Source organism: Mustela erminea, chromosome 3 (genome assembly GCF_009829155.1).
Source record: "Mustela erminea isolate mMusErm1 chromosome 3, mMusErm1.Pri, whole genome shotgun sequence".
Classification (NCBI taxonomy): domain Eukaryota; kingdom Metazoa; phylum Chordata; class Mammalia; order Carnivora; family Mustelidae; genus Mustela; species Mustela erminea.
Window position 1 is genome coordinate 123,466,834 of NC_045616.1, and position 24,868 is coordinate 123,491,701.

At 49.1% G+C, this 24,868-nt stretch overlaps 1 protein-coding gene across 2 annotated transcripts in view; it reads right to left on the bottom strand.

The window, feature by feature from the left end:
* The window catches only part of AFAP1L1 (actin filament associated protein 1 like 1), a 58,593-nt gene extending 33,732 nt beyond the window's left edge, over positions 1 to 24,861 (bottom strand). The window contains exon 1 of one of the 2 annotated variants that reach the window (XM_032337369.1): positions 24,685 to 24,861. In XM_032337369.1, coding sequence (XP_032193260.1) covers positions 24,685 to 24,700 — 16 coding nt within the window. In that variant the 5' untranslated portion in view covers positions 24,701 to 24,861. Of the gene's footprint in view, positions 1 to 98; positions 2,449 to 24,684 lie in introns of those variants that run through there. The other variant, XM_032337368.1, reaches the window with a different exon arrangement.
* Between the last annotated feature and the right edge of the window lie 7 nt (positions 24,862 to 24,868).

Genomic DNA, 24,868 nt, shown 5'->3' on the forward strand with positions numbered 1-24,868 from the left:
TCCACCAGAGGCCAGGGCAGCCCGGGCCAAAGGCAGGGCGGGTGTGACAGGGAGACCTCAGAAGCCCTCCCACAGCTGTCCCCGGGCTGTCCACTCACCTCCCGAGGGAGAGCCCTGCTCAGTTAACCATGACGTTCCGCTGGGCCTCCCACTCTCCCTCAGACCTCCTACGGCCTTGGCCTGAGGACACATGCTCCCAGCTTAGGCCTGGTGAGCCCAGGTAAGCTGAATAGAGGCTCTCGGCCTGCCCTTGTCCCAGCATGCCCTCGGCTGTCCAGGCCCAGGCCTTCCTCGCTGCAGCTCGGGGCTCAGTGCAGGTCCCGGGCTGGAGCCCCTGGCCATCCAGGACACAGGCAGGAAGGGAGCCTTCCTGTCCCATCAGTTCATACGCTTCAATCTCTGGAACCTTCTGTTTCCGGTGCCTTGGTGGGAGCCAAACTAAACATTAACCCTTCCCATCCCAGGCCCCAAACCGTTGTCACCAGTCTTTCAGTGCTTTACCAGTGTTTTTCAAACTTCAGGGTATAGAGGAATTACCTGGGGAGCTCATCAAAATGCAGAGGCGGGCTCAGGTCTGGGACAGGACCCGAGATTCTGCACTGCCAGCGAGCTCCGGGCTGACGCTGATGTCGCTGGTTGAGACCACACCGAGTGGCAAGCCCCACAGCACACAGTCCTTTAAGACCAGAGCATACCGCAACCATGATGTCATTGATGTGTCCCTGTCCCTAACAGTAACTTGGGACTGGGTTCGCCTTAGACCAGCTTTGTACAGTAGTAGTACTGTCCTGCTTTGTGACTTGCTAGTCACTTGTGCAGAATACTAAAAGCTAAGCGTTTTGAACAATTCTCGTGAGCTGTACTAAGCCTTCCATACTTATAATTGCATTTAAATTTACTATCGAGCATTTTATGGCTCAGAGTGGTTAAGTAACTTCTCCAGGGTCACAGAGCCAATGACACTTCATCTGGCCTTAGCTCCCTCCCTTCTAACCATGGCACTAGACTGCCTTGCAGGACTGCATACAACCATACCAACGAGTTTTGAGATCGGTCCCACGAGCACACCTCCTTTTTAGAAGAAGAAACCAAGGCTCAGAGAAGAGCGGTGTCTTGCTTGCAGTCACACAGAGGTCACCGAAGAGCCAGGCCTCTGGCTTATAGTCTCTGGGCTCCCAGCCCCATGGGCTTCTCTCCACCCTGGACCCTCCTAAAGAAACAACCAGACTCCGACTTACAGTTATAGGGTCTGGGTGTGTTAGAGGGGCTATAACCTCGTGAATAACTGCTGGAGCCAATCTGCTGGGTTCAAGTTTAGACTCCATTCATTATGGTGAGACCTGCGAAAGGTACTTAGCCTATGACTCAGTTTCCTCCTCTATGCAGGAGTAATAATAGCACTTGTCTTAGAGCGTTCCTGGGAAGATAATTAGGTTATGCATGAGGAGTGCCTTGCCCTATAGAGAGTAAATCTCACGCCAACTCAGCTGTTGCCGTTGTCAGTGTTTAGCATGCTGGTCTATGCTGGGTGGGTCTCTAGAGCTGTCTGCTTCCCCAGCAGGCTGGGAGGCTCTAGATAGGGCAGACTGCCCTAGGAATCTCAGCTTCCTCGGCATCTAGTCTGGGGTCTGCTCAGTGCCGACTCTCCATATGTGTTTCATGAGAGAGAGCATGAGCGGATGACTACGCCAGGATTTTTAAAAACTAGAATCGTACACACAGATAGTGGCAGTTGTTGGAAAAAATGGGATGTGGCCATCTCTCTGTAGCATTCCGTCATCACCTTAAACCTGCTGGAAAGGAGCTAAGGGCTGATGCTGTCAGCGGCCACTGTGTGAGCTCCTCTCTGCTGCTGGGCACTGAGATAGGGGATGTGACTGCCCTGTCTCATCTGTAAGCAGGTCCTGCTGGGGTACCTTTTTTCCAGAAGAGGACCGAGACCAAGGGAGGCTGCGGGATGGTCGCACACGTGATTCCTAGAGCTGTGGAGTCGCACAACGCCAGGGGGCGCCACTCGCTTTGCAGCCCAAGTGCAAGGGACCCAGAGGCTCTGCTCTCTCCACGGCCCCAGCCCTGGCAGTGTCCCCTGAGCAAGGCTTCTGATGGGAAGATTTCCTTCCTCAAAGTAGGAAACCACTTAAAATCAGAACATCTTAGGTAGATTTTAGCTGTGGCAAAGGAAATCTTTACAAATGGAATCACAGACTTCTCTGGCACCTTCAGCAGACACACTGAAAGTCGGTTAACTCAGTTCTAAGATATTGACCGAGCGCTAATTGTGTGCCACTCAGGGGATTGAGAAAATGAGTAAGATTGTTTCAGTGGGTATGCTACACACACACACACACACACACACACACACCATATACTCATGGGGGAGGCCATGGTAAAACACTCCCAGGAAGACACCATGGGGGACCGTGGTAGCTTTCTCATGGCCTGCAGCCATAGTTCCTATTTGAAAATTCATGACTTTTTGGCTTTAGGATTCCTTTGCACGTTAGGAAATTATCACGGCGCCAGAGAACTTTTGTCCTATGTGCCTTACAGTTACCAGTATCGACTGTATTCACAATTAAGGCTGAGGAAATTTTAAACTACAAGAACACACCAGCACATATCCCATTAGCCTTCAGAGCTTCTGTGTCATCACACAACACAACCTCTGGAAAACTCCACAGTAAACCTCGAGAGAATGGGAGTGAAAAAAGGCATATTGGGTCTGAGTATTATAGAAAAGTAGGTTTGACCTTGCGGACTCCCAGGAAGCATCCCCAATCACACCCTTCTGAGAATCGTGGCCCTTCAATGAATGACCTTGGATTGCTAAGTCTTGTCCCTGTGTCCACTCCTCCCTCCCTCTCTCCCCAACTCCCTCCCGCCCTTTCTGCCTCTCATTTCACTCTGGGGTCCCGACGATTTCTTCCTGCTCTTATCAGCCAAAGCTTATGTGCCAAAGCTTAGATTCCTGCTTCTAAAAGCTCTCCTGCTACTAATTTGAGGTTTGTTGCAATCGCTTCCAAAGTAAGAACAATTAGGTTCCGAGTGAATTCTCTGCATGGAAAGGTGGGGGAGTTTTAATACCTAAGCTTTGTTAATGGCTCTTTAAATTCTTTTCCCTGATTGTTAATGGGATTCTTAACATGGGACCCTGACTTCTAAGTGTTCTTGTTGAATGGAGACGTGATCACAAAAGTCCAAATAGAGCAAAGGAGAAGGAGGGAACTGAGTGAACCTGGGAGAAGCCGATGGGCAGTGAGGAGCTGCCCAGGACTTGTGGCAGCTTCTGTAGCCTGAAAGGACCTGGCAGGGAGCAGGTGGCTGAGGGACAGTCCCCCAGCATTTCCAGAGTTGGTTGGTGGAGGGAGCGTGAGCCACAGGCGGCGTCTCAGCCTGCAGCGGGCAAATGGGCGAGAACCCTTCCCCAGGGCAGAGCAGTGACTGTGTGCTGGGCACTTAAGGCACCTTCTCATTTCAGCCTCATAAGCTGCACAGGAGGGACGTAGTGTGGGGCTCTGTGCCCCAACGAGGGAGGGAACAGAGGCTCGGAGAATCGAGGCCACGCTGCTAGTAATTGGTAAGGGCAGCCCTGGAGCCCAGGTCTGTCCAACGTCACAGTGTACATCCTATGCTGGAATCTTCCATCAGAAAACGTGGGCTCACAGCAGTGGAGGCCAGGCTGGGGCAGGGAAGAGGCAAGTAGCCCCTCAAAACCCTCCTGCTGAGGGCTCTGGGCCATGACTTCATCTGGGTTCCCGACCTGGGGACCATAACCCTTACTGGGGAGCTGAAATTCCTGCTCAGTCCATCTCTTTGCTCTGGGCCTGTTTGTGAACTTCAGAGCCCTCATTCTGGAGATCTCAGAGAAGCAAAACAAGCTTCTCAAATCATCTACCTGGCTTCAACAGCAGGATCTCATCCCAGGGAGCCCCTTATACCTCCTGGGCACAAAAGGGTTTTCAGCGGGTGCTCGGCTCTTCAAAGGCAGTCCCGAGCTCTCCTTCCAAAAACTGGCTTTCAGGGGCAACGACTGTGGCAGTGCCTTCTGTGGCAGCTTCGTCTTTAGTGCCAGAGAACTGAAACCACAGGGATTTAAGTGATGGCAGAATTGAATGTGGAGAGAAATCGTATGTGCATAGTGCATATGGTGAGGGGTTCTGCCAGGCCTCAAACAGACGGCCAGGACAGCAGCCTCAAATTTTAGCAAGAAGGAGACTCTCCCAGGGGCGTTGCTGGAAAGGCTGATTCTTGGATCTCCGCCCTGGGCTTTCTGGTTCTGCAGACCCTCTACTGAGAACCAAGAAGCTGCATTTTATTTCATTTTATTATCTATTCTTTTTATTTAAAAGATCTTATTTCTTTATTTACCAGAGAGCGAGAAAGCGAGAGCGCAGGCAGAGGGAGTGGGAGGCAAAGGGAAAAGCAGGCTCTCTGCTCAGGATGTGGGACTCGATCCCAGGACTCCGGGATCACAACCTGAGCCCAAGGCAGCCGCTTAACCAGCTGAGCCACCTGGGTGCCCCAGAACCTGCATTTTAATAAGCACTCCAGGTGGTTCCGAGGTTCAACCCATGAAAGCTACTCCGCCAGAAAACCCACACTGCAAGGCACGTTTGTGAACCCAAGGAACATGGGAAGACGTTTCTCCTTTGCTCCCAAGTTGTCATCAGACCTCACCTTAGAAAAACTGCAAGTCCAGGGTGCCTGGGTAGCTCAGTGGGATAAGCCGCTGCCTTCGGCTCAGGTCATGATCTCCGGGTCCTGGGATCGAGTCCTGCATCGGGCTCTCTGCTCAGCAAAGAGCCTGCTTCCCTCTCTCTCTCTGCCTGCCTCTCTATTTGTGATCTCTCTCTGTCAAATAAATAAATAAAATCTTAAAAAAAAAAAAAAAAAGAAAGAAAAACCGCAAGTCCAGGTGGGAACAGGAGCTCCCACAGATTATAACTAGCCAGAGCAGGGAGTCTGGCGGAGAGGAGCACCGGGCGTGGGCCCTTGCGGTCAGACCCGGCACCCTGCAATTCTCCAGCTACTGCTTCTAAGCGACAGCAAGATGGCATGCTGGGGAGCTCCGCACCCTGGCCTTCTGTCTGTCACCCTGACGGCAAGGCCAAGTGCCGACCGACCCCTGCCAAGCGAGGCAGCTGAGTGTGTGCAGTGTTCGGTCTTCGGTGCCTGGAGCCTGCACTCAGTCGGGGGCCTGATGCCGCGAGGGCTGCTATCTCCTGACCGCCTCTGAACTGTGCTGGCTCCCGAGCACTGCTCAGGTGCTGTCTGGCCACAGATCTGCCGTAGTTGGGTACCAAGCTCCGTGAGGACAGGGACCGTGTCTCGGTCACAGTAGCTGTCCGATAAGCATTTGTTTAGCCAACGTGGCATTTTGATGACCTAGTCCAACCTTCTCATTTTAAAGACGTGACAAGTGGAGGTCCGAGGGGTTCTTTGACTTAGCTAGGGCACCACAATGAAATGAAAATCAAAGTCCCTAGTGTTAAAGTCACACAAAGCTTGCGACTTGGCGGAGTCATCAAAGAGTGAGCGAGAGCACGGGCCGTGCACCATCTGGCCCCTCCTCGCTTGGCTGCTTTCCAGTGGTGGCCCCCCGGGGAAATTTCCTAACTCGTCCAAGCTTCCAGTTCTCTATCTGCAGACCCCGGGGGTCATCACAGTAACTGCTTCACGCAGTCATTGTAAAGATGAAAGGAAGCCACGCACGGGGGCTCAGTGCTCTGGACAGGTGCCTGGCCTTTCACGTGTGACTTCCAGAGAGTTTCGGGTGCTGGGGCACAAGGGAGGGGAGGAAGGGGGTGTCCGGGGACAAGAGGACACGGGGACTCTGCAAGCCTTGCCACAATGACAGTTCATAGCTCTGAGCCTGACACTGAGCTTAGGGTAGCTGTGGCAGTAGGAAGGGCTGGAGCCCCTTTCCTCAGGGGGCTCCTACCTACCCCAAGGACCCCCCCATTCCAGATGAGGGGACATCTTTCATTTGGAGGGTCCCTAGTCAGGAAGAATCTCCTTCACCAATTCCTAACCGGCCCCTCCCATCTTCACTCCTGGTCCAGGTCTTGCCTGCTTTCTGAGGACAGACTAGGGCATCAGGACAGCATTATCTTTTGTGTCTAAAGTTTATTTAGAACCACGAATACATTTCATTGATCTTGTTTGGTTTAGCTGAGCCTTAGGGAGGTACAGTGAATTCCAGCGAGGGGGAAAAAAAAAACAACAGGAAGAAATGGTTTAATCATTGTTTATAAAACTTCAATCTTTCACTAAGTGGACAGACAGGCTCGGAAACCCAAGATGGGTGATAATTGTTCATTAGGTTGCAAAAAAATTTGCCAAATAAAATCAGGAACTATTTTAAAATATATTTAAGATTAGACCACTAAGTGTTTACTTGTTATTGGTGAGAACCCAACTAAGATCAATTTTCTCTCCGCTCCTCCACCCTCACCACTTCATTTAAATCAAAATGAGATGGTGCAGAGCAGAAAATAAGCCACAGGCAGAAAGCACTGTTGCTTGCTCCCAGGACTGTACCCCCATGCACTATGAATGAAGTTTTCAATCCAAAGGTCTTTATCATAGCTGGTATGGGTTCTATGGCAAAGGCTGGAATTATATAGAGATCTCAAAGGTAAAAGAGTCTAATTTCCGAAACAAAAGAGAAGTGAATAATTAACCTTCTGCAAACCACAGGAATAATAACTCCTGTTTTGGCAATGACCTGGTCAGCCTAGTGGGCGCCCTGACTTTTGATCTCATTCCTGGGCAATTTTCAGACTATGGAATTTACAAAAATGCTTGGAAACAGCTTGCAAGTTACAACGCCATTAAATGCAAAGCAGTGGGAGGAAATACAATTTCTCTTTCCCCCATCTCCTTTTTTGACAAGCCTCTCTAGGACAAAGATAACTCATCCTTCTTTGTCTTCAAAGTCAGAGAACATGCAACAAGCATGATTCAAAAATGGAAAACAGGAAAGTTGTCAGTATGAGGTGTTTACAAAGGGCATACCTGTTTTGTTTGTTTACTCAAATTTTCTTTCTCATTTTCCAAACAGCAAAATAACCCAATTTCCAGCTCCTGAGCTAGAGAAGGGACCAATGTGTTACTTTAAAAATTTTTGGTCATGATCTGAGAGATGACTTTCTGAATCCAGTGCTACAATAAGCTAGCACATTCATGAGGTCTGACTCCACTGTGGGGGTGGGGAGGCAAGGCACCCTGAAAAGGCAAGCAGTCTACTTAGCAGGTGTGACTTCAATGTTTGGGTAGGGGGAAGGGAAGGAAGAGAAACCCTTTCCTGTGGACTTCCAGTTCTGCAGGCCTTTCCAGAAAAACTTTCCTCTAGGTTGTGCCTTCATGCTCCTTTCCTCAGCCTCTTAATCCAGGGCCTTTGCATACGCTGTTCCTTCTGCTTGTCAGAACTCCCTTCTCCTGCCAACCAGTGATGCCCTTCTCCACTCTCTGCTCACTCGTGACTGCTTCAGGGAAGTTTCCCCTGTCTTCTCCACCACATCTGTCCCCCTATTTTATAGTATGATAGCATCACTCTCTCTCTGGTATGTGCCATGGTGAAATGTTACATTTAAGTATGCATTTCTTCAATTAACATCAGCTCCCACAACTTGAGCCTGAATGCCTTGAGGGCAGGAATAGCACCAGCTTTTGCTAGTACCTGACACAGAGTACATGCTTAAGTTATTTGTGGAATCAATGAATTCTTGATGCAAACTTAAGAGTTGCTAGTCTAGTAGTTAATGTGATTGAAAAACCGTGTCTTTAATAGTGGGTCGGCATCATAAAAAGATGCTTAAAAAAAGAAAAAAAAAAAGCAGGTAATAATAGTCCCGGGAGCAGAAGAAAGCAGAGGTTCATTTTCCTACTTGGCTAAACTCCCCAAACCCTATTTGGTTGAGCTTATATCCCTCGTGTGAATACGGCTGCCAAAGGATTCAGTGATGCACATTTTGTAGTTGGTGGATTTTAATCCTAACGTAGGAATTGGGAAATAATAATGACTAACATATATTAAGCGACCCAAACTACTTAAGTTCAAGTCCTATCTCCTCCACCCCACCCCCCACGGCCTAGCTGTGCACCTTTGGGACACTTAAATTACTACATGTGTCTCATGTACATCACCAGAGACCTATGAACCTATGTACCTCATCTGTGGGAACGAGCCCTAATGCATGGAAATGTGCCTACTATGGTGCCTGGCACATAGTAGGTTCTCAATAAATGTTGGCTGTTTATATTACTCTCGCATTGTTATTCTGTGTCACCCTCTGCTTTAAACGATTTACTTGTATTATTCACACAATTTAATTCTTATGATAAGATGGGCTAGCCCCATTTTGCAGGTGTGGGAACCCCAGATTCCAGAGTGGGAAGAACAAGGAGGAGCTCCTCAGGGATGCCCGCCCCAGCAGTCCCTCATGGCAGTACTTCTGGCTGCCCAGCTCTGGGCTAAATGCACACCAAATGCCTACAGAATTCTCCCTTAATTTGTGGGTGCAGACATCTCTCCTTCTTCTGCCCACAGTCTCTTCCAAGTTGCTCCAAATCTACCTATTGGGGGCCACAGGGACACCTCACTTCCTCTGAATTCATAAGCCCTTCTCTTGGAGCCCAGGTGAAGGCCAAATAGTGGGCACAATGGCAGAGGGAACCGCACTGGTTGGACCAGCATTATTGGTCACTAAAACAAACACTTCCTGTTGTCCCAGAGTGTTTGGGGAAGACCATGGGTCATGTGGGCTGGAAAAGAATGAAAAAGGAGCAGCAGAGAAACCCAGCTGCAAAGCCAATGTCTTGGTGCTGACTGCTTTCCAGGAGTTAAATATAGCCCCTGAGTGAGGGAGGGCCAGGGAGGGTCACCTTGGAAGGCTTTGTGCATGTTCATTACAGCTGGTGCAGGAAACACAATATCCTTTATGCTGAAGAGAATAGTACAGGTTTGACTCCACAAGCCAGAAGCGCAGAATCCTAAGGGAGGGAGGAGGGAAGGAAGAGGGGGAGGACTTGGGGGTTCGTATGAGAAGACTGGTTTGGGGCCACGCATCTGCTAGGGAGGAATTTGGGGTAAGTCACTCAACTGCTCCGAGCATCCCCTTCCGCTCTGTAAGGAGGGGCTCAGGAGGTCCAGGTGTCGGTTCGTGTGAGGAGAGAAAGGGTTTTAAACCGTGGATCATTATTAGGGATGTTAGGGGAGCACACTTCTCTGATCTGTTATTTCAGGAAGACAGGGAGGCCAGAGGTCAGGGAGGTCACAGGTTAGTTGGGAAGCAGGTCATAGGGGCCTTTTATGGGACTCTCTTGGTAGGATTCAGGCCAGGGTGACAGGCTCAGGGAACCTCCGAATCTTAAATGGCTTTTCTAGCAGCCGCTCTGCCCAGGCTCCCCCATCCACCAGCAGCACCCTCACTCTGGACATCTGGTGTCCCAGCCCTGGGCCACCAGGGAAGCCATTTCCAGACAGGAGGAGGTAGGGCAAGCCACTGACTTCCGAGGAAATAGCTTTTGACTGTGGGACTGGGCTCTCCCAGAATTGTTCCTTTGTCTGCAGATTCCTCCCTGTTTAGCTCACAAAGGAAATGGTTCCAGGAGGAAGTGGAAAACTGTGACCCACACATGCTCGTCCCCTGCACAAGATGGCGGCTACTTCCGTCCAAGGCAGTCTGCACCATCTCCTTCACCAGAGTGGGGCAGAAGCAGTCCAGAGAGTGGCCCGGGATACCCAATGATAAAAGCAGGTAGTATTTTTTAAGCTGTTAAGTGATGTTCCAGATGTTGTGCTAAGCATTTTGTCTAGATGACCTCACTTAATTCTCACAATGATGCTGTGAGGTAGATACTGTTTTACACCTGACTAGTAAAGCTCAGAGATGCCCAGTCATTTGCCTAAAGGCACACAGCCAGCAGAACCCAGATTCAAACCTAGACTTAACTCTAGAGCATAAGCTCCCAATTGCTGCATTATAAGAGCTTCTGGCCTTCTTCTTCTAACGGGGGTGCTTTACCCCCAAAGCTTGCTAGAACCAGCAGTGAGCGCCTCAGGACTTTCCCCACTGCTGTCCATTCACAGGTTCCGGGCCTGAGGTCTAGATGGAACAGGGCTTTCTGCTTCTGAGAAGTTTGAGTTTGAGGACCCATCCCACCAATACCCTGGGGCAGACACTGAAGACATCTGGGTAAGTGTGTGCAGATAATAAAGATATCCAAGAATGACAGTGAGCATTTATTGAATGCTTCCCACGAGCTGGGCACCGTGCCTGACACTTTGATTTATTTTCTTTTCTTTTTTAAAATATTTTATTTATTTATTTATTTGACAGAGAGAGAGAGATCACAAGTAGGCAGAGAGGCAGGCAGAGAGATAGGGAAGCAGGCTCCCCGCGGAGCAGAGAGCCTGATACGGGGCTTGATCCCAGGACCCTGAGACCATGACCTGAGCTGAAGGCAGCGGCCTAACCCACTGAGCCACCCAGGATAGAACTTCAGGGGGCGCCTGGGTGGCTCAGTCCGGCATCCAACTCTTGGTTTCTGCTCGAGTCACGATCTCATGGGTTGTGGGATCAGGCCCCAAATAGAGCCCACCATCAGGCTCTGGGCTTCATGCTGGGTAGAAAGTCTTCTTAAAGATTCTCTCCCTTTCTCCCTTCTCCCATTCATGCATGCTCCCCTGGCCTCTAAAATAAGTAGATAAAATCTTAAAAAAAAAAAAAAAAAAAGTAGAACTTCGGGTGGATAAGAATTGAGTTAATCCTGACCCTTGCTTCAGGAGACACTGTCTTCACTCTTTCAGACATTCTCCACTTGTATTTACTTACTTGTTTATATGATCAGTTATTTTTGCTAATGTAGTAAGGACCCACAAATCTGCCATTCAAAGCAAAAGCCGGGATTCAGATGATATCTTACATCTAACTACGATCCCGTACTTCTTGGCGCTGAAACCCAGCCTAACGGCCATCCTGAATACTGTTTGTCACACCCTTGTTTTCCCTTATATATAGTGCCATTGCAACTAGACATAGCCACAAAAACTTTTTGAAAACCTATAGTTGTTTCTAACTTTATTAAGAGGGCATACATGCTATAGGTAATCTTTGTGACTTTTTCTTTACTATTATCCTGCCAAGATCCACCCACATCGCTGTCTATCATTGTGGTCACCTTGTGTTCATTCATTGTGTTCTACGACAGTCCATTACTGGAATAGTCTCTGTGGCCGCCACTCTGTGCCTACTATACTTCACCTAATCTTTGCAGTAGCTCCAAAGGAGCTCTTCTTATCCCCATTCTACTGACAAGAAACTGAGGCCTAGAGAGACTAACGGAATTTCTGGAGGTCCCAAGTGCCAGGTTTGAAACATTCCGGTTTCTCATTCCACCGTGTTTTAGTGTAGAGGAAAAAACACTGGCTCTAGAGCCAAAAGCTCAGGGCTCAAGTCCCAGCTCCACACTTAATGGCTGTGTGACCTTGGACTAGTTGCTGCATGTCTCTGGGCCTCAATTTCCTTAAGATTAAAGAGGAGTGATGGTGGCTGCCCTTCAGTGCTCCACTGAAGCTTTGCAGATCAGTGAAGTGTGATTATTCGTATATATAGCATCCGTTCCGCCTCTCCCCCAACGAGCCACACAGCCTCTGCAGGACTCAGGAGATGAGTGGGAAGAACAGCGCTCCCATTCAGAAATGCAAAGGATTAGGTTGACAATGAGCTCACAGAAACCTCAGTGTGATAAAAGAACCAGAAAATCATCAGTAAATGCCTCAGGCTGAACTCTTAGGAACATACTCTGTACTTATCTTTGTTATGTTTGATGGTTTGTTTTTTTTTTAAGTCACTTTTTACTATGTCTTACCTATTTTCACTATCTGACACCCCACTCCAGCTCTTTGTTCATGGTATTTCCTCTGCATGGCTTGTTCTCCTCTAACTGCTGCCAAATACTGTGTGGTCTGATTTAGTGTCTGCCTCTGTTGTCCAGTGCCTAGCACAGTAAAGGGTACACAGCAGGTGCACTGGGGACAGATTGACTGACAATCCAGAACTCAGAGAAGGACCACGGACTAGGGAGAAGACCAGGTAAATCCTACCTAGGACAACGGTCTCCAGGAGCAGAAGGGCTCATGGAGGGGGTGAGGGAGGCAAACAGGGGGAGCAAACTTGTCCCCTGGGGGTACCGGGGGCACTGGAGGATAGAGCTGTGCGGTAGCTCAAGACCACACCAACTTAAGGAAATCTGAACTAAGAAGAGAGGCAGATGTCCCTTCCAAGAGGGGCGGAGCCCCGGGACAGCTCTTTGGCAGGGAGGTGGAAAAAGTCAGTACAATGGGGAGGTAAGACACGGGCATCCAGAGTAACGCCTGGGATTTGCCTTTCCGAGCTTGGAGACCCAATGTAGGAGATGTCACCTTAGTTTTGTCATCTGTGACACAGAGGTCATGAGAGTGCTCCCCTCCGAGGTTGTGGTAAGTGGAAAGGGAGGTCGCCTAGCCGTTCCCTCCCCTCCTCTCTCGCTCCTTCCCTCCCTCCCCTTCCCCTCCTTGCCTGCAGAAACCTCCCACTGCCAGCTCTGGATTGGTGCCTACCAGGTGCCCAGGACTCCAGGCTGCAGGGAGTGCAGCCATCCTGGGGCAGGCCCTGGGGGACCCCCAGGCGGATTCCTGTCCCCAGGGCTAGGGCAAGACTCCAAAAAAGTGATGACAGAAGGTCCTGGGGATGGGGGACTTGAATTGCAGAGAGCTCGAGACAAACATGTCTGTTTCCACATCAGATCCACACAATTAACTCTATTTGAAAATGGACAGACTCTGAAGTTTTAAGTTTCTCTGTTCTTAACCGAAACACAGAGGTGAGCTAATGCTTCCCAGTCTGCTGTTTGTGTGCCGCTCCGAACTGGTCACCTCCTTCCAGACTCAACCTTCCCACTGTCACGTGAGCTCACTGCTGCCTCTAACGATTTCCCCCAATGGCAACACTTTCGAGGACCCCCTCCTGCTCACACCTGCCCAATTGACAGCTCCCCAGGGCCCCCGACACCAGTTTCCTCTGTGACATAGATGCCCGAAGACCTTCCCATGTGCTCCCTATGGCTAATCCTCGATTCCTCTGTCGTTTCATCCCTTCCCAGGATAGGCAGAATCTAGAGGGAAAACGGCTATAGGGGGAACTTGGATCCCAACCTCATTCATTAAGAGAAGTGATCATTTACAAACTTGTATTTTAAGTACTAGGCATTATTTTATTATTATTATTTTTTTTAACTAAATGCTTCCTGTGTGCGGAGTGCCTTCCTTGCATGAAGCCAATGACCCCTTAGGGAGACAGGAGATTGTGATCTCCATTTTTAGTTGAGGAAACTGAGACCCTGGGCGATTAAGTGGATGAGGGGAGCTAGGATTCAAACCCTGGGCAACTTGAAACCACAGCCAGTGCATGGAGCTCTCCCATTATGCTGCCTCTGTCATTAGTTACAAATCCCAGCAACCCGGCTTCTCAGGGACTGGCACACGTCCAGCTGGGGACCTGGAGGATAAAGCCCTACTCTATCGAAGGAAGACCTATACCTGATCTTCTGGGCTGTAGGCACGCCCACCCCGCTGCACACTGAGCGCACTTCTGGGGCTTTCTTCTTTTCACTCTGGCTCTTTCTCTACCTAGATGCTGCCTCCCCAGGGTATCTGAGGTTCCTGGCTAGAAAATGCCCCTTCAATGCTCTGTATTCCCTGATGGACAGGGAATGGGCATGGGAATGGACATGTCACAGGCATGGGGGCCTTGCTGGGAGACTCGGGTACAGGGACTCTGAGCTTCCCCTCCGCCACCCCTCAGAGCTGCACCTGGTTGCTGGCCATGAGGAAACACGATCTGTCTTTCCGGCTTCCCAGCACACTCCTAGATCAGTTTTCTTCTGGGTTCAAGTGGAGCTAAAAAAAATCCCCCTTGGTTTCATATCAGCTGCATCTGCTCTCAGCAAACCCTTCAACAAGAATGGGCAGGAAGAATAAATATTTATTCTACAAACGAATATATCTGATTCCATCTTCAAAAGAAAGCTGCCGTATAAATTATCATAATTTCTCCATTCTAAGATGGCATCGATTTAAAGATGTTTTATCTGCCTAATAACAGCTTTTGGGAGGAAAAACAGAAAAATGAACTAATTGATATATCAGTTGTGAGACATGTTCTATTTTTTAAAAAAGGTGTCTCAGTATCAGTTAATTTTTTTTTTTTTCTAAATATGGTCCAATTCAATTCTCATTTTATTTTTTTTGGCTCTGGTATTATCAGAAAAAAAAGCTCCCAAGCCTTGCTTAACTACTGTGAGACATGGCAGGTTATCAGCAAGTGTCTTGGCCCCCTTGCAGTGCTGTTTAGCGCTGTGGGCTCCTGGGTCAGTGCGGGTACAGCATGGCCACCCATGTGCTAATGGCAGCTCTGAGGCCCCCAAAGCCAATGGACATGATTTCTTCCCAGCAGAGATTTCGTCTGAGCTTGCAGATACCTCACGACCATGCTGGTGGTCCCATGGAAAGCCCGTTGGAGCCCATCATAGAACCTGAGGCAAGACACTGCCCCTTGAGCCTCAGTTTCCCCAGATGTAAAACAAGAGTCATAGCGTAAGATAGGTGGTCTTCAAATGTTCTTCTAATGGAGTTATGGGAACTGTGGAGCTTCCTTCAGGGCTGCCTTGGGTGTAGGAGGGCTGGAATGGACTGTACTGTGTTCTCACTCCCACTTCACTCTGAACAGTTCTATTGCTTAACATTTTGTTTGCAGAAGGATTCTGGGACTAAAAGTAGTTTGAAAAACATGAGTAAATGGCCTTCTGGGGTCCTTCCAACACTACTCTTGAATACATACTCTTGTATGGTCTAAAGGATAGAGCTTCCTTTCTTAGTCTGGACACCGTCAGAATCCTTCTTAGTACAGTGCTCTGAGTCGATACTCCCAAACTCTTTGTAGTCTAATCCAAGGGTTGGCAAGTTTTTTCTATGAAGGACTAAATAGTACGTATTTTAGGCTTTACCGACCACATATGACCTCTGTTACAAGTACTCCACTCTGCTCTTGTAGTGAGAAAGCCATAGACAATGCATAAGAAATGGGTATGTCTGTGTTCCAATAAAACTTTATTTACAAAAGCTGGTGATGGGCTGGATTTGGCTCACAGACCAAGGTGTGCAGATCCCTGCCTCATAATACTAATACTTTGACCAGACAGACAAAGAAACTGAAGCCTACGGGGGGTGTTCTAGGACTGGGTTTGCTTGGGATCCCTGTCTCCCAGACAGCGGACCTGCTTCCACGGCCCCACACGGCTCATGTAGCTGTGACTCTTAGCCCGATTTTAACTGCGGGCTACACGTTTGAGGGCATGGTGCCTAGAAAAGACACGTGCCCACTTCTGTCTCTCAAGAGATCAGTTTTCCCCGAGGCTCTAAGAGGGCTATAAAAAGCCACCGAGCGGGCTGTCGACAAATTCCCCAGAGCTGGAATGACTGCAATGTGGTGCCACATTCTGTCCCCGCTGCGGCCCGACAGCTGCTCTGGGGAGAAGAATCACGCCGGACGGGCTCTGTACCTCCACCCTCATCTGGGGCGAGGCTGGGATTCCCCAAATGGAATTTTAGATGGAGGACAAGCCCTGCCTGGGGCCTCTTTCTTCGTTCCAGGAGGATGAGAGCTTCTTGAATCCTGAACACTAGAACTCTGAGGGCCACAGTGGGAGGAGGGGAAAGGGTAAGAGATAAGATCTTATGCCAGCTGCGCGGCCATATCACTCACTGACGGAAGGTACTCCCTTTCTCTCCCCCGGTTCTCAGCACCCTCTCTGCCCCGGCCTTGAAATCCGGACCTAGTAAATCCTTGTAGCTTATCTAGCAAGTCCTCCTTATAACTGACTTGGGGATGACCCTCCAGCATTCAGTGAAAAACTGAGGTTTGGAGGTAGGCAGGGCTGCGTAAATAGAAGGACCTTTCTAAGGCTCAGTTTCTTCATCTGTAAAATGGGGATACTTAAAAAATATGTGCAATAAACTTTCAGTTATCTAGCGAAAGTAAATTATGGGAAATAACTTTAAAATCCAACAGAGGGCAAAGTTATGACACACATTCTTACTGAATTCCCTTGGCAGGTGAGATGGCACTGCTCAAAAAAGGTAAGAATCACAAATATACCAAACATTGTCCACGCGTTCGCACACTGACATGAGCCATGTTCCTTCTTGGGAACACACTTAATGGCCTACTGCAGATCTAGATTTTACCATAAACTTGTTTTTGTTTTTCTTTTTTTAAAGAATTTATTTATTTATTTGACACAGAGAGAGAGATCACAAGCAGGGGGAGCAGCAGAAGGAAAGAGAGAAGCAGGTTCACTACTGAGCAGGAAGCCTGATGTGGGCCTCTATTCCAGGACCCTGGGATTATGACCTGAGCAGAAGACAGACGCTCAACCGACGGAGCCACACACGCATCCCTGCTGTAAACTTGTAATACAAAATCATATTCATATTTTTATAATTCACACACATGCCCTAGCTACATGCGGTATAGATAGTCTTAACCATAGCCGTAAGCAGCAGTTTGGGATGGAATTTTCCATCCAAATGAAACAATGAAACAAACGACATGTTTGCTGTACAGAAAGGCTAAAATACATCAAACTCCCCGTAGTGCGAGCATGAGAGGACCCCTTGTCAAATGTAGATGCCCCGACTCCCAGTGAATGCTCAGTGGGCTCTTCTACTGAACATCCGTTCTGTGTGAAACACTGGCCACGAGAAGACAAGACCGTCCCATACCACAGGACTCGCAGATAACTAGAAGGGGCATTTCAGTTAGTGCAATAAAATCTTCTAAAAGCCAAGACTGAGGAGGGCGGCGGTCACCCCAAGTCAGAGAGGAGGTGGAAGGGGATGTGACAGAGATGTTTGCACAATGGAGTGATGCTGAGCTGGTCTCTTTTTGGACGGGGGTGGGGGGACAGCAGAGACATCTTTCTGAGACCCAGTGTTTGCATCTGTCCGATGGGGACTCAGCTGTCCACTCCACAGGGCTTTTATCAGGGTTGAGAGAAACCACAGAAGAGAAACTCAGGCTGCAGGGGTTCGCAGAGAAAGGCGTTTAGTGGTCATTTTTGTCTGAATATCCCTATGACACAGGTTCCTTCTTGTCCATGGCAACCCCCGAGTGTATGACTGTGGAGATAGAGTGGGTATGGTTACAAGAGGCTGCATGGCCTCTGAACGAAGCCTTCGCCGTGCTCACCATCCCAACACTGTGCTGCAGCGGACACGACCGGTAAATGTAGAAATTCTTCTAAAAGTTTTAAGTGTTGTAAAAATATATGTTCTCGTGTTGCCGAGTGAGTGGCTGAGCCAAGGCGAGGCTGTGGGATCCTGCTTCCATGGCCAGACTCATGTCTACTCTAAACTGTGTGCTGAGCCATTTATTGGAGATGGGTCTCCTCGGGCTAGAGCTTACACACCCTGAGAGCCCACAGCAGAGGGCAGGGTGGGGTAGGGAACGAGAGGCCCCAAGGTGAACACTGGCAAGCCTAAAAGTCCACTGGGCACAGACCTGTTGTTGTTGGGTGTGGGGGGGTGTATTCAGATATATTATGGACTACAATAGAAAAATTGCTTGGCGTTTTAAAGATAAAATGAGACATTTCAGAAGACTACTTTGGATAAAAGATCCAGACCCTAGAGTCCCACTTGGCTGAAAAGTACACAAGACTGTGTTTGAGACAGCAGCAGGGAATCCTGGCAGGTGTTTGGGCAGGGTCAAGGGTCATGATAAAAGCAGGTCACTGCTTAAAACAGTGAGCTCATCAGACTCAGCTGGGAGCTGTGCAAAGGGCACACAAACCCAAGCCTCACTCGAGACCCACTGATCAGATCTCTGGGGGCATATTTTCAGTGGGCCCCACGGGAGGAGATTCTGATCCCAGCTGGGGTCAGACAAACCGAGAGCGGTCCTCGGGGCAGGCTGGAGAAGGTGAGAGCAGAAACAGGAAGCTCTCATCGGGTGGAGGAGAAGAAGCCATCAAAGAGACATTTTTCAAGAAGAGTCAACAGGATTTAAGGTCTTCTTGGATGAAGGATGAGAGCAAAGTAAGCAATGAGTAACGATGAAGCCTCCGTTTCTGCGTCCCTAAGGTGAGACTCATTGAAATGGAGAATCCTGGAGTTGAAAGTGGCCATATCCAACTTCTATGTTATAAATTTTGTATTTTTTCATTCATTTACTCAGCATCTCAACAGAGGCTTTTCGAGCATTTACTACGTTACGTGCCAAGCATGAATTCTGGGTGCTAGGGGAAGAGCTGTGAACATGGGTAAGAAGGGCCCTGCCCCCACAGAGCTCACGTTCACAGCTAATTCAATCCCAAGACTGATTCTAATTACGAAAATAGCAGCCAAGGAGGAAGGAGGGCCCCTGCCTGGGAGATTGGGATAGATGGCCTTGAGGAAGTCAGGTTTGAGCAGACAGCAAAGGATGAGCAGGACTGAGCAGGCAGAGCTACAAAGCCCAGTGTGTGGAGACCCCGCAGCCAGAGACGGACAGGGCACAAAGCAAGCAGGTGACAGACACGGCAGCATCCTGAGGACCGTCATGGAGATTTTCGTTTATATCTTAAAAACACTGAGAATCCACTGAAGGGTTGAAACGTGATCGGATCTATAGTTTAAATGACTGTCTTTAATGGCATCAGGTCCTCTCCTTTCTGAATTCAATCCTTGAGTGTAATTTATAAGACCCATTAAAAGTTATGATAAAGTGCAGTTTATTCTTTATTAATTTTTTTTATTTTTAAAAGACTTTATTTACTTATTTGACAGACAAAGATCACAAGTAGGCAGAGAGGCAGGCAGAGAGAGAGGGGGAAGCAGGTTCCCTGCTGAGCAGAGAGCCCAATGTGGGGTTCGATCCCAGGACCCTGAGATCATGACCTGAGCTGAAGGCAGAGGCTTAACCCACTGAACCACCCAGGTGCCTTGACAAAGTGTGGTTTAAATAAAAGGTGGATACTTCAGGCGGAAGTCCCACTCTCTACAGTTCACAAAGGGGCCATGCCTAGAGAAGTCACTTGAATATTAGGTGACGGCTGTTCTTAGTTTATATGTTACTATGGTCCCCATAGGAAGCATTCCGTGATTCCCTGATCTGTGGCCACTCAGCCTCTGCTTCCTATGTCCCTGGCCAACTTCAGTTCTCGTAGCGGATAATTCTTCTCATTTATGTGCTTCTCCTAGATCAAGCCCAAACCAGCCTCTCTTTGAGCTCCTGTACAGCCTTCTGGAGAGTGGTTCTATTATCTCTTCTACCGGACTGATCCTGTGTCCCCCTTTCAAATTCGGTCTTGTTCACAAACAGCCCCATTTCCTCCAATATCTCCTCACGTGGTTGTGTTGTTAACAGAAAAAGAGAAACAGGAAAGGTGATCTGATTTGGTGGTGAATAAGAGGAGTTCAAAACCGGGTCACTTGGAGGTCGAGATGACTTCTGGATGGAAATGCACCATAGGCAGGAGGTAAATAATGCAGGATTGGACCCAACTCATGGCTGAAGACGGACCCTGAGCATCACCCGCGAGGAGGTGTGGCTCTCTACACAAGGGAGTATAGAGAGAAGGCTGAGAGTGTGGGGAGAGGGGCAAGGGTCTTTAAAGAAGAAAAAGCAAGTGAGCCAGAGGGCAACATGGAGAATAGCAATTCGTGAGCACCTGCCATGGGCCGGGTGCTGGGCACTGTGCAAATAATACCACGGTCCAGTTTCCCAGTTCTGGGTGTCATTCTTCCAGCTTTGCAGACTGAGGCGACAAGGCTTAGTTGGTTAACTTGCCTGAGGGGTGAAGAAGTCCAGAGGCTGTGAGCACTGATAGCAGTGGGATTGAGGGACAGGAGGAGAGGCAAGAGACACTAGGAGGGTTGGAGCAGTGGTTATTTAATGGAGACTTATTTGATTCCAAAATGCATGCTTTCTTCATCTCCACCAAGTAGCAGAATATATTTAGAGGAGTCCATAGTGGGTCAATAACACTACAGAGAAGTCCAGGGGATGGGACTCAGATGAAACAACATGGAACGATTTGTGACCCAGAAGAGCAGTCTTTCTGCAGAAGGTGTGACTGGAAGGGAGAGGGCAGGCAGCGCACGGGGTGTGGGGGACGGGGCTGGAGGCTGACATGCTGACTGTGTACTTGAGAAGTTTGGCCGGGAAAGGAAGGAGGAAAACACTTAGGGGTAGAGGGCGTGTGTGCATGCGCGCGCGTGGGCAGGGAGTTTAATTTTTTGTTCAGTTGCATGTTTTTTTTTTAGAAGGGTAAGAGAAGTATGAGAAGCGGATGGTATCCAAACACAGGATTGTTTTTCCCAAGCAAAGATCAGAATGGAGTAATGATAGGCTTCTGGCAGAGGTTAGGGAGGGAGGAACTTACTTGGCAGGGTTCTCACCCATGTGAGAAGGGGGGTTTGAAACTGATATTTGAGGGAGAAGCAGAAAAAACCTTGACTACAATGGAGAAGCCAAACACCATGGAGGCTGAGTGGGATAAGGACATGGAAGCAGTGCCCAATGATAGCAGAAGCCTCTACATGGAAGAGAGTAAGTTCAAATCTCATGGCCCCATGGGACCCCATACACCCATTGCCAAGAGTGGCTGAAATCCAAGCAACTGTATTTGATAAATATAATAGCTATCCCTCCTGAATGTTTCTTAAGAGCTAGCCTACATGTATTACCCTTCCTTATGACACTGCAAATGAAATGAAACTGAAGGTCAGAGAAATTAATTTATCTAACTCATACAAGATCATACAGCTTGAAAGTTGCAGCGCAAACTCAAACCCTTGGGGCATCTGGTTGTTCAGTTGGTAGAGCATGCAACTCTTGATCCCAAGGTCATGAGTTCAAGCCCCACATTGGGCATGGAACCTACTTAACAAAACAAAACACCTCAAACCCACATTTATCCATTCTCTGAACCATTTCAGCTTTACTGAGTCTCCAAGTTGACAAAGAGGATGTCGCAAAACCTATTTGGATGGAAAAGATGAATATGGTTGAGTATTCCTTTCAGAAGGCCAGTAATGGACAGGAGTAGACAATGAACTTGCATGTCAGGGAAGAGGTATGTCTGAACGGCAATTCATGGCCTTGGTGGTGGAAGTTGGGTGGTGAGTCACCGTGGAGAGCTCATTCTAGGAGCAGCTACGGGTTGCTTGGCCCATGAAAGCTGGATAAGGAAGATGTGGCTTTCCTAATATAGATCTCAAAGCTGGTCCAACAGTGGAATGATAGTTAGAATGGGTTCTTCTACCATCTCTTGAACAATAAAAATCTCATTTAATGAAAGACAGAGTTTCAGATTATTCCTTGAGTTGCCCAGAAGACAACCTGCTCTCCCAAAGAATACAGACTGCAAAAGAAATTCCCATCTTGGGTTGAATTCAGCTTGATGAAAAAGAACTAGTTGTGAAGTGGAAAGGAAAGGAACCTTGGGGGAAATCAGTGACTTCCATGAGGCAGGCAGATCAGACAACACCTTGGACATTAAGAAGGCATATGACAAAATCAGGAAAATATTAGACCAAAGTCTTCAAAGAGAGAATGACTTGAGAAGACTGGGAATTTTGCAGAGGCAAACTTATATAAAGAAACAGCCAGTCAGTAGGCAGGAATAAATAGGATAAATAAGGGAAAGTGGAGACATTGGCATGTGTATTTTATCAGTCACTCAGAGATGTCAGTTGGATGGTGGTGCAATTACTGAAGGTCAGAGATGGATTTTCAAGAGATAAGCAGCACAAAGGAGCTCCAGGACACAGAGTAGGTTATGACACAGGCCCTGTCCTTGATGTGCACAAAACTGTCTAGCTCAGTTCTTAAAACAGAGTAGGGACTCAAAAATCTGTCATCAGAGTCAGACTAGCTTGTGGAAGGACCAAGTGAAGCTTTATAAAGCAATTTTATTATGCAGAGTCTAATGAAAAAAGTCTGTAATTACAATAGCATTTATTGAGTGGGTCCAACATGCTAGGCATTGGTTGAAGTATCTTCCATGCATTTAATATTTACAACAACCCCAAGAAATAGCTATTATCAGTATCCATATATTTTTTTTTAGCCTCCTATGAAGACAGAGAGTTAGTTAATTTGTCCTGTGGAAGGTGGTGTCTATGGACATCAGTCTATGATTCTCTTTGTATGATGTTCATGAGTCAGGAATTTCTACTGGAAGAGATTTCATTATAAGCGGTTTCTCTGTTCTGGTGTCCTACAAATCTTGCTCTACTCACAGAAAGACACACATTGTGTTAGTAGAGAAATCCTAATTCCCAGGTTTGTTTTCATTCTCAAGGCGGTTGACTTTGGTGCTGAGCTTTTGTGTTGTCATGGCTGCTGAAGATCTGAGCAGCACAGGTGAGGTGTGGAAGAGGCCCCTGGAGCTGGCAGGAAGACGTGGCATCCAAGCCTTGCTCCAGGGCTTGGGCAGGACACCTGCCACCGTGGAGGCAATCAGCAGTAAGCTGAAGATCAAGACTTTGGTTCAAACCTAGCTCTGTCCCTTACACAGCAAGTGACTGGGCAAGTTCATGTCAATGACCCAACCTTGCTGCTCTGGACAGGAGTGTATCCCCCCTACCCCCCCAAATCCATATGTTGAAGCCCCAACCTTCCAATACGACTGTATTTGGAGACAGGGCCTTTAGGGAGGTAATTAAGGCAAAATGAGATCATAAGGGGTGGGCCTGATAGGACTGATGTCCTTACAGGAGCAGGAAGAGAGATCCACTCCCTGCCTTCCAGAAGCTTCCATCTGGGCAGGGAAGGTAGGCACAAAGCATACAGCGCGAGAACTAACTCTTAGAGTAACAGCATAATGAGATAAGAGTTGCGAAGGAGAAGGAGAGTAGGTGGGGAGAGCCTGCAGCATGGGAGAGAGTTCTAGAACATTCTGAGTACTAACAGAGCCCCAGGAAGTCCAGCTTCCTAGCAGTAGTGCTCTGGAGACAGCCTTCTTAAGTGAGGTGTCAGTTACTAAGCATTTAAAGCTAACTGAATTATTGTCACCCTTGGTCAGTCTAAGGACGACATAGTCCTCCCACAATTCTGAGCAGACTAGATAGGGATTTTTGTACTGGGGACCAGACAGGGTGATATGTGACAACTTTCTCTATCTCCGGGGTGGGGGTGGGGGCTCTTTGGTTTAGATGTACCACGTGGGAGGTGGGAAGGGAGGACTGAGGGACATTAGAGGTGCCTCTTCTCTCTACTTTTCCTCCCTGGTGAGTGTGTATACTCTCTGTAAACCTATCCAGGAGTCGGCTAACAGGTGAGCACTGCTTTTGGGATCACAATCTCTGTCTCCAAAACGCGGATCAGAAGCCCCGCCCATTTCCTGCATGCCCTTCCAAGCATGAAAGGAGGTGTAGCGGTATTTTGTGCTGAGAGCAGGTGGGTGGAAAGGTTTTCCCCAGCATCTTGAACTGGAAGCTGCTGGGGTTTCCTAGAGCCCCTGGGAAGTCCTTAAGACTGGCTGTCCTGTACTGGGAGTGCCGGCCAGCTTATCAGGAAACCTCACGCACTCATCCCTGACCCCAATGCTCTCCTAACCGCTTCCACACCCACCCGGTCACTCTTCCCGCCCCCCATTCCCTGCCTTGGGGGCCTCAGCACAGAAAACAAACAGATGGAGGAAAGGTGTGAGATTATTAAGGAGGTAGAGGAATTTTCCATTAATAATAACAATAACAATAATAATAGTGCTTCTCATGTCGGTACAGCATTGACCAGTTTACCAAGCGCATTCCCTCCTGTGATCGCTCAGCCTGGCAGAGGTGGGTGGCTGGAACCCTGGCGTTCCGATCCCCAGCGTTCGACACTGCCCCCATATCCAAGCAGGCCACTACTTCTTCGCAGACACATGTCTTTGAAGAGTCTAGGCCTTTTCTTAGGCAGGGCACCCCTCAAGGGCTGCTAACTTTTCTCAAGTCAATGTACACACGCTCTCTCCAATCTCTGAAGCTTTTATCAAACACACTCAATTCCTGAAAAAGGGTGGGAGCCAGAAGGGGCCTTGCAGGGACCACAATATAACTTTGTCACTAGTCCAGAGAGGTAGAAGGATTGGGTGAAGGTCACACAGCCTGGCAAAGGCAGAGCCCGGGCTCAGATACCCACGCGCACAGAGGCAGGCTCGCCTGTCCCTGCTCTCAATGCCTTAGGCAGCCGTAAACTCCGGTCTCCAGGGGCGTCTCTTGGTGGGGGGGCACGGTGGGGGGGGTTGGGAGTGTACCTGCCAACCCCATCTTACCCTTCCAGAGGGGAATGGGGTGGGAGGAGCTCGCTGTCCTCAGGAATCCCGTGGGGGCATTCTCTCATGGAGTTGACTCTGAGTGTAGGAAACTGGTCTTACACACAGGATGCCACTCCGACCCGGGACGCGAGGGACTTATCTACACCCGTGCTGCCCCGGTGGAAGGAGGCACCTGTCCACTCTGCCCCAGGCCTCCCACCCCCGACCCCGCGCCGGCTCCGACCCCTCCTCAGCCCCCCAGCCCTCTACCACCTCCTCCTCCCCTCGGGCCCCTGGATTGCCGTTCTCCTCCCCGCCCCGCGCGGCAGCCAATGCGGCTGCCGCGGCTCCTCTTACCCCGGCCTCGGTCCATGGCGCCGGCGGCGGTCCCCGGGCGCGCCGAGCAGGGCGCAGCTGCTCGGTTGGGGCTGGTAGCGGCCGGCGCTGCGCTCTCCCGCCCGGCCCCGCGGGAGCGCCCTCCGCGCACGTCCCCTCCCCCAGACAGGATGCCCGCCCGGCGCCCCCCCGCCCGCGCGCGCCC